Source organism: Triticum aestivum, chromosome 1A, assembly GCF_018294505.1.
Source record: "Triticum aestivum cultivar Chinese Spring chromosome 1A, IWGSC CS RefSeq v2.1, whole genome shotgun sequence".
NCBI lineage: Eukaryota > Viridiplantae > Streptophyta > Magnoliopsida > Poales > Poaceae > Triticum > Triticum aestivum.
In genome coordinates this window covers 476,071,242-476,084,320 of record NC_057794.1, presented here as the reverse complement: position 1 = coordinate 476,084,320, position 13,079 = coordinate 476,071,242, and the positions used below count along the sequence as shown (strand labels likewise).

General features: G+C 49.4%; 1 protein-coding gene across 1 annotated transcript; it reads left to right on the top strand.

The window, feature by feature from the left end:
- The first annotated feature begins 252 nt into the window (after positions 1–252).
- Positions 253–2,252, top strand: LOC123058304 (transcription factor DIVARICATA). Its single transcript, XM_044481069.1, has 2 exons — positions 253–1,198; positions 1,280–2,252. The coding sequence occupies exons 1-2, from the start codon at positions 723–725 to the stop codon at positions 1,716–1,718; spliced, it is 915 nt and encodes a 304-aa protein (XP_044337004.1). The 5' UTR covers positions 253–722; the 3' UTR covers positions 1,719–2,252.
- The last annotated feature ends 10,827 nt before the right edge of the window (positions 2,253–13,079 follow it).

Sequence of the window (13,079 nt, the reverse complement as noted above, 5' to 3'; positions counted from 1 at the left end):
GAGGGAGGGAAACGGTTTCTCACCGTGGCAAAAAAAATGAGTTTGTTGAGCGCCACGGAAACGAGGGGCGTGGACCTACCCTAAATGGAAGAAAGTGCGTTTCCGGACAAGCGGAGCGCGGAATAATAAATGCCGCTGCTACCGCTAGGACGAGACGAGTCGAGCTCCAGCCTTGGGAAAAGCGGCAAGCAACGGCCAATAAAGAAAGGCGACGTCGCCTGCACCCGCACAGCACAGCACAGCACGCGCACGCACGCGGCCGAAGCACCCGCCTCCTCCTCCTCCTCCTCTCTGCCTCTCTCTGCGCCCTCTGTCTCTCCCTCTCCCCGAAGCTCGCTCGCTCGCGGTCGCGGACACAGAAAGCGAGGGGCGAGGGGGGGTGGGAGATCAGGAGGCTTTTGTTTGGTCGAGAGACCGCAAACTCCACCAAGGCCCAATCACCGAGCCTCTTCCTTCTTTAAGCGCGCCCCCCTCCCCTCCCCTCCCGCGGTGGAGGCCGAATCATCTCCTCTCTGCCTCCCTCGACCCACTTCGGCATCTGCCGGCCCCGGATCGATACCGCCGCCACCGCATAAATACCGCCTCCCCTGCCACTGCCACTCCCCCTCTCTTCTCTTCTCTTCTCCTCCGCTCCTCCCGTGGGTTTGCCTGACAACGGTGGGCGGAATCTTGGTCGGCTGAGAGAGAGAGAGAGAGAGAGAGAGAGAGAGCGAGGGAGGGAGATGATGAAGCAGGAGTCGTGGATGGAGGTGCTGCCGGTGCCGCCGGCGCCCTACTTCGCCGGCCAGGCGGGCGGCTGGTTCCTGCAGGACCAGCGGGGCCCCGGCGGCGTCGGCGGCGGGGCGTGGTCACCGGCGGAGAACAAGCAGTTCGAGGAGGCGCTCGCGCGGGTCGACGGGGACGCGCCGGACCGGTGGGAGCGGGTGGCGGCGCTGCTGCCCGGCAAGACGGTGGCCGACGTCATGCGGCAGTACGACGACCTCGAGAACGACGTCTGCTTCATCGAGGCCGGCCTCGTCCCCTTCCCCCACTACAACGCCAACGCCCCGGCCTCCGGGTTCACCCTCGACTGGGACGGCGGCGGCGACCTGGCGTTCAAGCGCTCCTGCTACATGGCGGCGGGCGGCAACGGCAAGCGCGGGCGCGGCGCGGACCAGGAGCGCAAGAAGGGCGTGCCCTGGACGGAGGAGGAGCACAAGTAAGCCCTGAATCTCGATTGCCTAACCCACACCCACACATGTACACCACACAGCCTTGAATCTCGTTCTGTTCACCGCAGGCTCTTCTTGATGGGCCTGAAGAAGTACGGGCGCGGGGACTGGCGGAACATCTCGCGCAACTACGTGACGAGCCGGACGCCGACGCAGGTGGCCAGCCACGCGCAGAAGTACTTCATCCGGCTCAACTCCGGCGGCAAGGACAAGCGCCGCTCCAGCATCCACGACATCACCACCGTCAACATTCCCGACGACGACCACGCCAGCAACACCAACCCCTCGCCCTCGCCGCCCTCCGCGCTCACCGCCACCTCCTCCGCCCCGGAGCAGTTCGGCGCGCTCGCCGACAGCAAGCCGCCGCCGCCTCTGGGCGGGCACCACCACTTCATGCCGGCCCACCTCTACGGCAGCGTGAAGCTGGAGGCCAGCAATAACGGCTACCACGGCGACTCTGCTCTGATGCTGATGCATCAATGCGGCCAGCTCCAGCCTCTCGGTTGACCACTGTTCCTTGGAGCAGCCGCAGCCCAGCCGCCGTCGGAGAAAGCTGCGTCGTCCTCGGGCGTGCACGAGGAAGGAGAGCCACCCAGCGTCGCACGTGCTCTTGGTCCCAGCCAGCCAGCAGAGATCATCCACGCAGGAGCACACTGGACGGACGGACGGACGGACGGAGAGGGAGCATGAGAGCAGGATGGAGACGGCATTTCTTCCGCGTTTGGCCTCCGTGTACATAACACCACGACCACGGTGAAATAATTAGCAATATTCCTCTCTATTATTTGCTACTCCCGAGCCATGGGAAGCACACTAGCACAGGAGTACTGTAGTGCCGAGTTTTTCTTTTTTTTATTTACTGTACTTTTGATGTATTTGGTCCGTTATTAGTGTCATGCATGCAGTAGAGTACGTATTTGGGTAGCAGCATTTTACCGTATGGTGTTGATCTTTCGATTTGGGTGTGTTAGCATTGGTCACCCTCTCATTGACCCCTGCTATATCAATTAACAATGATGAACTCGATGCCGATTATGATTATGATTACCGTGGTTTTCTTGTGCTGTTCCCTGTCGTTTTTGAGGGAGCGAGGCCTGAGGCGGATCAATATCGTACTACGACTCTCCATGTTTATTGGCTCCTCTCCGGCTGGAAATTTCAAGTTGGAAGCATTCCATCGTGCCACTAGTCCACTACACAAAATGGGAGTTTGTTTAAGACTTGGTCGTGTCAGAGATCGGGACTAAACAACGCCCGTGCTCGGCCCTCGACAAGTGATTCCTCCTCGGCCAATCGGAGGAGGAGAAGGGCTCGTTGCCGCCGGTTTAGCTTGGCGGAGACGGAGGTTGCGACCGATGCTGACGGTGGTGTGGCTGGCGCGCGGTGCGTGAGCCACCCAACCCAAAGGGGGCCAGGAGCAGCAGCAGGGCGCAACAGAGCGGAGATCGCCTCGTCCTCCTCCGTGCCGGAAGTCCACGGAGACGCACCGATCATCGCAAGGAACGCAAAAAGTTGCTCGGAATCCGGATCGGATCCATTTCGTTTTCGCACAGGAGCAGACATTCCCGCGGATCCACTTGGAAAGGCCCGCCGGTGGCGCACGCACGCCCTTCCGGCGCTTCATTTCAGTGGCCGCGGCATCTCCTCGTCATCGGCGATGCACAAGAGCAAGAATGTTCTCACCCGACCAAGCTCTCCTGTCTACGTTTCTTCTTCTTTTCCGCGGAATGTGTACGTCTCTTCTTCTCCGTGGAGTAGGAGTCGGCGTCGATAACATTCGGGCATGGTGAGACACGGTTTTTTCTTTCGAAAAGGAGGTTGGAACCCCGGCATCTGCATCAACTTATGCACATGGCCATACATATTAGAGATTTATCAGTAACGAGCCCTGACATCTACATCAACTTATGCGACCTGGCGGTCAAGCGCTCCTGCTACATGATGGGCAGCAACGGCAGGCGCGCTCGTACCAAGAGCACAAGAAAAGCATGCCCTGGACGAAGGAGGAGCACAAGTAAGCCCCCGCTTCATCGAAAAGAAGGTTGACACCTCGGCATCTACATCAACTTTTGTTGTAGACATCCATACATACATATAAGAGATTTACCAGAGACGGGGCCAGGGGGCCAATGCCCCCCTCCCCCTCCCTGAGGTAAACTGTGCAAAGATACCCTTCTAATTCCTGGAAAAATTGCCCCCTTCATGGTTCCTGGCTTCGTCACTAAGATTTACAAGCAATGTTGACTTCTAATGTGGGATTAGTTGCTTGTTTCATTGGTTTTGTTGCTTCTGACTCGGCTCTAGCAAATATAATATGTCACTCCCGTCGCATCAGCCATTATTAGTATTTAGCCCCTCTCTACTTCTAATGGTCGTCCGATGTCTTCTTTCTACGGGAGCCGGTTTTATGTAGCTCGCATACCACAAAACTAATGAGCGGGGCGTGTTAGTGACGGGGCTCCGTGGAGCCCTTTATTTTTGAACAATGCAATATTCAAACTTCCTTGTTTAGAAAAAGTCTGGAAAATATATGCAAATATACAATTATGAAATGTATATGTGCTTAAAAGTTCAGGATGAAATATCTTGAAATGTGATATGTACAAAAAAAAACAAATTCATGGGCTTTGAGGATGAATAGTACCATGTGCTGAAAAGCCCCAGATTTGTTTTTCCTTTTGCACAGCCCTCATTTCAGCGTATTCCGTCTTGAAAATCTACACGCATTTACACCATGCCTCCATGTGTATCTGTAATTTTTGCAGAATTTTTGGAAACGTGAAAATATGAATATATCTGGCCCTATACTACACCGTCACTGTCGCGATGCTCATTACAGCACCACCACCGTGGCACGGTACAGTGCAGCCTAGCTAGCTAGCTATAGCGAGCATCGGCTCCGGCCCATGGAATCACTCTAGTAGGACAGTTGCCACACAAGAGTGCAACTTGCAGCGCAAGTGGGCGGCGGGAAGATGCATGCAATCCGACGCAAGCAAGGTGGGCGCGGCCTTTGCTTTGCTTTGGCTTTGCCCGCCTCCTCCCCCCTTTTCCTCTGTCCCTGGGGAGCATACAATACGGCGGAGCACCGGAGTGGCGGTGAGTGTGCTCGGCGTTGCCGGGCCGCCATTGGCCGGAGCTGGCGTCCGTGGCCGCATCGACAGTTCCACGCCCGGCCGCTTTCGCCTTTCCGGAAGGAAGGTCGAGGGGGAGGGGCCGGCCGCATCGTGTGTCGGCGTCCCTCTCCGGGGGCCCCTTTTGCGCGCACCGGTATTCCGATTCCTGGGGCGCGCGCTGCAACTGGGCGTATGATTGAGCCGCCGGGGGGCTACCGGACTGGAGGCGGAGAGGGCCGCTGCGTCTGCGTGCCTGCGCCCGGCGATTCGAGATTCCGTCCTCCTTTCCCGCGCCCGGACCACCCGCACCCACGGAGAGAGATTTGCTGCCCCCGATTCTGCGAAAGCAGCGAAAAGATGCACCGGCGGCGATCAGAATTCCAACCGGTTCCTTTGAAAAAATTACTCCCTCCGTTCACTTTTATAAGTCGTTTCAGACAAGTGAAATTGTGCTGTTTTGCACACTGTCTGAAACGTCTACAAAGCCTTATAAAAATGAACAGAGGAAGTACTAGATTAGATAAAATTAAACACACGAATTAGCAGCATATTAAGACTCCGCGTCAGCGTGCACCACTCACTGCACACAAGTACACTCAGGATCACTGGGATCCGTTGGTTCGGGGCCACTTATCAGCCGGCGTTACCAAAATTCGACGAGCATGTTCATATATGCACTACCAGGAGTGGTAGTAGTAGCTTGTTCGTCTGCTTAAAGAAGCTGCGGCAATGCTTTTGGCGCACAATCGCTGATCTTTTGGCCGGTCTACTTCAGCTGGGCACGCTCTCGCGTATAAAAAAGGGTGGGGGTGGCCACTCGCTCCGTTTTCCAAAGTGAAGGGAAAGGCGCGAGCATCCATCGCTAGATTCGGTAGAAAGAGCCTACTGGTAGGAGGAGGATGATCATCGGCCCTAAGTTAAGTAGGTCGAGCTAACCCCGCACTCGGAGCGCGCGCGCGAGCGAGCGAAAGCTCAGTATGGTTTCTGGCGTACTAATTGGCACTTGACCACATCGATGCCAAGGGCAGTAAACAAATGCGCTCCCGAACCGACCACCGTAGGCAACGGTGGTGGCAGACGGAATTGTTGGCGAACGTAATGACCGGGCGCGGCAGGTGCAGTTTCCCGGCAGGGGGCCGAGAGTAGTTTAACCCCCACCAGACATCACAAATCCTGGATGCTCTCGTGCGTGCAGCCATGGCAGCAGGAGACCCACGAGAAATGCCTTGAATTGGGCGATGCTAGTTTTGCTCAGTGCATGCAAGAGCAACTCTAACGCGCGTTTTTTCCTTTTCTTTTTTGTCGGTTTAGATCGGCCGTCCAACACGCCGATCCATATGTGCCGGTTTGACCGGCTCGCCGTCCTTTTTCCAATAAATACCTCATTTTTTGCATTGTCTTCACATACAACTTTTGCATTCATACATATAGTCCAGAACCAAATAAATAACATAGTTTCAATGGAATAAAATAACACAGTTTTACAAGCCGAATAAAAAAAATGTCTCACATAGTTTTGCAAGTCGAATAAAAAAAGATATATCTATTGATTGCCAACATAAGCCCACATATGCTCAACCAAATTATTTTATGGTCGCATGTGGGTTTTCTAATCACGCATGTCACGATGAAATTGGATGAACTGTTCAAACGTTGCCGTTCCTTCATGCTCAGGCACAACATTCTCACCCTGAAACTGAAACACTTGATCGTACAAACGTTCCGGGCGCTCATCTTCTACAATCATATTGTGCATGATCACACAAGCAGTCATCACCTCCGATAGTTTCTGCGTGCTCCAAGTATTACCAGGATACCGAACGATGCCCCATCGAGATTGCAAAAACACCAAAGGCACGCTCGACGTCCTTCCTAGCACTCTCTTGCTTTTGTGTAAATCTTTTCCTCTTCTCTCCGACAGGGTTGGGGATTGTCTTCACAATAGTGGTCCACTTAGGATAGATACTGTCATCCAGGTAGTACCCTTTGTCGTAGTTGTGGCCGTTGGTAGTAAAGTTCCCCAGTGGGCTGTTGCCTTCGGCAAGCCTAACAAACACCGGCGAGCGCTGAAGCACGTTGATATCATTGTGTGATCCAGCCATGCCAAAGAAAGAGTGCCAGATCCAGAATATGGAGATGCAACGGCCTCAAGTATGACAGTGCATGCCCTGACATGGCCCTTGTACTGCCCTTGTCAAGCAGAAGGGTAGTTCTTCCACTACCAGTGCATGTAAACTATACTGCCAAGCATCCCTGGGAAGTCCCTGCTGGCATTCATCGCCAACAAACGGGCTGTATCTTCAGGAGTCGGCTCTCTCAAATACTCAGGGCCAAACACAGCAATAACAGCCTTGCAGAACTTATACAGGGAGTCTAGGCATGTAGACTCGCTCATACGGACGTACTCATCAAAGTGTTCACTGGGCACTCCGTATGCAAGCATTCGGATGGCGGCAGTACATTTTTTATAAGAGGAGAAACAAATTTTTTCAACGACATCCTCTTTGCACTCGAAAAAGTCATCATAGTCGGCCACTCCCTCTCTAATACGGTTGAAAAGATGCCTACTCATACGAAAACGGCGGCGGAATTTCTAATGTTTGAACAATGGGTTTGTTGTGTCAAAGTAGTCCTTCCAAAGAAGGAAATGTCCACTCTCCCGGTTGCGATTCATCTCCGGAAGGTGGCACGGAACGACGGGCGCTGGCTATTGAGGTGGTGATGGACCAACACGGCAGCCAAGTTCTCCTCCTCATCATCGGACGAGGAATCGTCAGAGTTGCAAAGAAAACTGTGGAAAAAAACTCGTCGGCGGAGTCCATTTTGTATCTTGGCAAACTGTCGAACAGTTTGCAGGCGTCGACGAAGGAGACGGCCGGCGAAGGGACTCGCGTCGTCCTCGGACCAGCTATCTGCCCTGGCGGCGTCCGATGAGCATGCGTACGTCCGACGAGCGTGCTGGTGAGGATTTGGACGGGGCGGCGAGGAAGCTTCTTGGTCGCGGTCACGGCTGTGTCGGTGGGAGCGAGGGTGGTTAGCTTTCGTTTCCTGAAGGCAAGACGACGGTGGCGGGCGACGTGGGAGGTGGCGACGTAGCAGCGGAGATGTTGTGGCGCAGGTAGCTGGCAGAGCCATGGGATAAATGGTCAGTGTGGGCGGCGGCGGTGGCGATGAAGGAGGCTGACGAGGGCTTGTTGGAATGGGAGAGGATGGTCAATGTGCCACCGACCATCGGGATAGGGGGAGAAGGCGAGCGCGTCCATATCATGTCCGCGCCGACGTAAATCCGGCTCAAAAAAAACGAAAATGGGTCATAGCGGACGAAAAGCGGACACGCGTCCGTTTAGATTGACGCGTTGGGCCGACTTTTATGTTCACGCCGATCCAAACGAAAGCCCGCGGACGAAATGAATCATCCCGTTAGAGTTGCTCTAAGCTGCTGCTGGGAAGCCATAGACTGGTCAAGATGAGCTGCTGAGTTGAGTTAGATAGGAACCCGGCAACAACTGATCTCGTTGAGGCGACGTCATGGGACGGGATGCCCCAGCCACAGCCGGAGGGGCATCGTTATCGCCACACTGCGCTGGCCCGCGGGGCTAATAAGCTCCGTCACAGCAGACCAACCGGGCCGGGCTGCAGACCGGCTGACGAGCAGCTGCCGACCGGCCGGCGTTGCATCACCGTTGGCGACCGACCGCCACCACTGACTCGTTGGAATCAGCAGCAGGTAGCCAGGCCAGCCCTGCATCACCGTTGGGGGCCGACCGCTCTTCCAGCTCCAACTGCAACCGTTCAACACGTAGTATGTATTACCAGAAGTAGAGTGTCGTCGACGTGTAACTCGGCATTTTGAGTACGTATCCGCTCCCGTGGAAAGAGACATGGCCGGTATGCCTTGCAAGACCGCGCACGACACGGATGTGTCACGTGTTCAGAGGCACTACCTACAATTTCGCAACGGAAAATGTAGGACCATCCAATTATTCTAGGCGCCGGTTGAGACTGGGGGAGCTGCACCTGCGTGCGTGCTAGAGGAAGGCCCAATAATGGGCACATGCACGCAACCACACACACACCCAGTGGCAGTGGGGAACACGCACGAGCAAAAATAACCTGCTCCTACCAGTTACAAAGTGGCGCCTTCTCTTTACCATAAAAAAAAAAGAAAAAGAAAGAAGAAGTGGCGCCTTCTCTTGCTCCCCTACCCTTGACAAAGTATTCCATAACAGAGCTGGCATACTGTCATTCCACATTTTACGTACTTTTTTTTTAATCTGAAAGTGACCAAGATTCTTGGTTCTATGACTATAAGTACTTACTACCTCCATTCCTAAATATAAGGTCCTCCGTACAAAATATCAAGTGTTTAAATCACTGCATTAGGGTAAACACTTTTACATTTCTTTACAGAGAGGGTAGCTTGTAAGATGGATACTATAGAGAAATAATTTGTGTAAAACAATCCGTTTCAAATTAAAATTTGTGTAAGACAACATGGTTATGGGCCGGGCGGCTCCCACGGATTTTAAAATAAATAAAAAATGAGACCAATCCAAGGGCTAATTCTCGTTGGCATTTTTTTATAGAAGAAACTTCGCGAGCACCGTGCGTCCGAGTCGAGACTCGAACTCGGGTGGCCTGGCAGCAACCTCAGCTGTCCAGCCAACAGATTTAAGCAAACGAAAGTATAACTAGATGTGGACGAAATAAACTAGCACAGAAATAGCAAAGGTAAGAAGAATATACTGCAATCATCCTGCCCATGTGTGGGTGAGGTTAAAAGGTGGAAATTAACAAAGAGGTATTCGTCCGTTGGTCGCAAGTCGCTAAATATCTCCTGGTGCTCATCAACTCCAGTGGCCCCGTTAACAGATGGCTAGCTATGGCATAGTAGAAATCTCATTTCTTGCAAAGATCTGAAGGGGAATTATGACTGGACCACGCACCAGATCGCAGTGCCCACATGTCCGCGCCTGTGAGCTTTCACTCCAGCTCTAGCCTGAATTATTACTGTTCTAGCAAAGTGTTACTATGAATTTCAAGCCTCTAAACAGAAACTGCGCACCTGCTATTTCTAGGAGATTGCTTCGGAAAACTATTCTCAGGACGAATGGTAGCCAGCCGCTCCTCGCCGGCAAATCTGATTCAACGGTCGGCTTCACTCTACTACAGTGCTGCAGATGAAGCCAGGGACCATTACAACAGTGTTTTGGACCACGCCTCCCCAACTTGCACCAGTCCCTTCCAAATCGCCATCAGTTCTGCTGCTGGTGGGGTAATGTTTCGGCCAACAAAATCCATCAAGGCCCAACCAGATACATAATCTACTTATAGGAAACTAATTGCGCTAGCACGCACAGGTTCATCAAAGTCCAACTTGTTTTTGTGACAGATGACAAGTGTTTGTTAAGTTCGAAGCATAACCAAGAAGTTTATACTATAAAAAAGTTGAAATCCAGCGTCGTGCCATTCTCAAATTTTATACATCTAGAGTACATACAAGAAGTTTATTAAGTTGTGCGAAAGCGGCATACAGATTTCTTCAAGGAAATCACGCAAAAATTTGTAATGCGAAACTTCTCTTACCGCATGCTACTTAAAGCTCCCTATATACCAACATGAAGGTAGCATACATGTGCATACATTCTCGATGTGACCAAATAAACCAATCGTAGAGTACTCCCAAACTGGATTCTGGAACTAGAAGAATTTATCAAGAAATGGATATGAGTATGGTCTTTGCTGCAGGGTTGCCTTGCGAACTTTGTGAATGGATAGGCATGTCAATGTTTATGAGCATCTGACTTATATATAAGCAAATGCATCTACAAAATTGAGCACCACATACCTAAGTTCCTACTTTATCATCCCAAAATGTATTCAGTATGGAACGAGAGAAGGGAAATTCTCGTAAGCAGTATAGTTATAAATGCAAACACACAACTCATACTGCTTTGCGCATGGAATATGTGGCCTTTCATAACACCCCACTAAGCATATTCAAAGGAAACACCATCAACAATGCTTCTCAACAGCAAGCACAATGTTCAGTTCCTTTTTTCTTTTTCTTTCTTTTAGGCAAATGTTCAGTTTCTATTGGTATGCGTAGATAAAGAATGTATACCTTTAAAAAATGTATTTCAAAATGTTAACATGTAAATAAAAAATGTTTCTAATGTATGCGAATTTTTTTGAATGCGTATGAGAAAATTTTGGCATGTGTTTAATAAAACGTAAATCGATAAAAAGGGTGAAGAAACAAAGAAAACCAAACGAACCAATAAAAACAAAAATAAACAAAAATCAATGCAAGAGAAGGAAAACCGAGAAATCTGAGAAAGAAATGAAGAAAAACAAAAAAGCTGATGAAAACCAAGAAAGAAACAAAGAAATTTGAAAAACAACAGTGAAACCGACATATACAAAGAGAAAAGGGAAGAAAAATGAAAGAAAAGAAAACCATTGAAACTGTGAAAGAAAGAAAGAAAACTAGAAAAACATAGAAAACGAACGAAGAAACATATAAAACCAAAAGAAAAACTAAAAAAGGGATCAAACCTCAACCAGGAGAAGTCACTTCGCTCCCTCGACGCAGAGAAGAAAATGGGCCTGCCCAGTCGCTACAGATCGCGGGAAAAGCTTCAAGCGAGACTGCAGATCTACTCATTATAAGCGAGATATTGATTTTGCAAGTCCAGAAGGCAACATGTTAAATGGCGCTCAATGCTGGCGGCAATAGCGAGGAATGGCCCACAAGTGCACGGATGTGCCCGCCCAGCTTGTAGCGCAGGAAGGGTGGCGTTTTCGCGAAGTCCTATTCGGCACCCTCAATGCCTATTACTTTGTTATTCGCAAACGGGCGCACACACCCCTCCGTGTTGGCTCGGCCCATTTACCTTCTTTTCCTTTCCTGCTAAACTTCAAAAAAGGTTACGGGCATGGCGATTTGATTTCAAGACCTCTTTGTTCTTAGGGAACGACATTGACCGACGAGGATTTAACGTTTGTGCCAAATTACTTCTTTTCTTCCATTTCTTCTTTCTTCAATCCGTGAAAGCTCCTGGTGGTTTTGGGAAGCTTCCAAACTGTTTTTCCCGGTTCGCTGGTCGGTTTTCGGACGGTTCTTATTTCTTTTTTTCTTTTTTCTTGTTCCTTCTTATTTTTCCTTATTTTTAAAATGCATGGATTTTATGCAAATTTGAAGCTTTTTCTCAAATTTGGAACTTTTCAAATTAATGTTTTTTTTCAAATTCGATAAAAAATTCAAATCCAAAACTTTTTCCTCAAAGTTCAATATCTTTCAAAATCAATGATTTTTTTTTAAAATCTCTGAACTTCTTTTTTCAAAATCAATGGAACCTTTTCAATTTAATGGACATATTTCAAATTCACGTACTTTTTCCGCAAAATCCTTGATTTTTTTTCAAATCCATGAGTTTTAAGCCCACGTAATTTTCTATATCCGTGAACATTTTGAATTTTCGATTCTTTTTCAAATCCATGAACTTTTTTGAATTCGTGATATTTTTTGATTTTTGCCTCTTTTAATAAGTCAACACTTGACCGGTCAACCACAACTAGTGAATAGCGAGCCAGGAACTTTTTGGGCCGGCCCAAGAAGCAGGCAGGTGAGCGCCATCGACGCAAAGCAGCGCTGCAGGCACTGACGAGCAGCTTGTCGGCGTTTTCTCTGTTTTGTTAGTGTTGGTTGTGTCGTTCGGTCTTTGGTCTATTTCTGAATTTTGCTCCGGTTTTCCGTTTTCCTTTTTTACTAATTTTCTTTTATCTCCCTTTTCCTTTTCATTAAGTCTTCCATTTTACATATTGATTCTCTTTTATAATTTCCCTTTTTTATTTTTTGTCTTAATTATGTTGTTCTGTTCTTTTCATGTTTCCAATTTTCACTCTTTCAACAAATATTTTTGAAAATAATATCTGGTTTTAATAAAAAATACTTTAACATTTTCGAAATGTGCGAAGACATTTAAATAATTAAATTACATTATTCTTTTAAATTTTTAACACTTTTTAAATGTGTGAACATCAGTAAGTACTACTCGTAAGAAAGACATAAAGTTCCATCTTATGTCAATTTCTATTTCGACCTCTTCTTTTGTCCGTGCTCCTCTCCTCCCACCTGCCGCTAAAGCCGAACCGGCAGATAGATTACACAGAATACACCTGCCAGGAAGCCATGCCAGCCATGCAGGCCGACAAAGGGACCTAGGGGGTGTTTGGCTTCCTTCCATAGTTCCATGCCACCGCACGCCTGACCTGGATGCTCCGGATTCTGCCTGAGAGTTGTTTGCTTCATGTCCTCGTAAAAACGAATCCTGCCTGGCCTGGTTGTCCCTCGTACTTTCTCCGTCCGGAAAATACTTGTCATCAAAATGGATGCAAGAGGATGTATCTAGACGTATTTTTATTCTAAATACATTTATTTTTATCCATTTTAATGAAAAATATTTTCGGACGAAGGGAATATGTGATTAGCCTGGTACACTCAGCAAAAAAAAAAAGAAATATTAGCCCAGGCAGCCAGATTTAGCCTGGTCCAGGCGTCTCTTTCTATGCGCCTGGCGGGCTGCCGCAGCGGCCTGGAGGTAATTAAGGCCTGGGAGTTGTACTGTATCCTCGTTGAAAATATTTTAAATACTCAAGTCACATGAGCCAGGCTATGGATAGGAACCAAATACACGTCCAGGAGGCAAGCCTCGCCACACAAAATTTTGCATCCTCTCAGGCTGTATCC

Excerpts from the sequence above, each read along its gene's own strand:
- LOC123058304 (XM_044481069.1), top strand. The coding sequence starts at position 723 with ATGATGAAGCAGGAGTCGTGGATGGAGGTGCTGCCGGTGCCGCCGGCG. Across the intron at positions 1,199-1,279 it reads TGGACGGAGGAGGAGCACAA|GCTCTTCTTGATGGGCCTGA; the intron begins GTAAGCCCTGAA and ends TGTTCACCGCAG.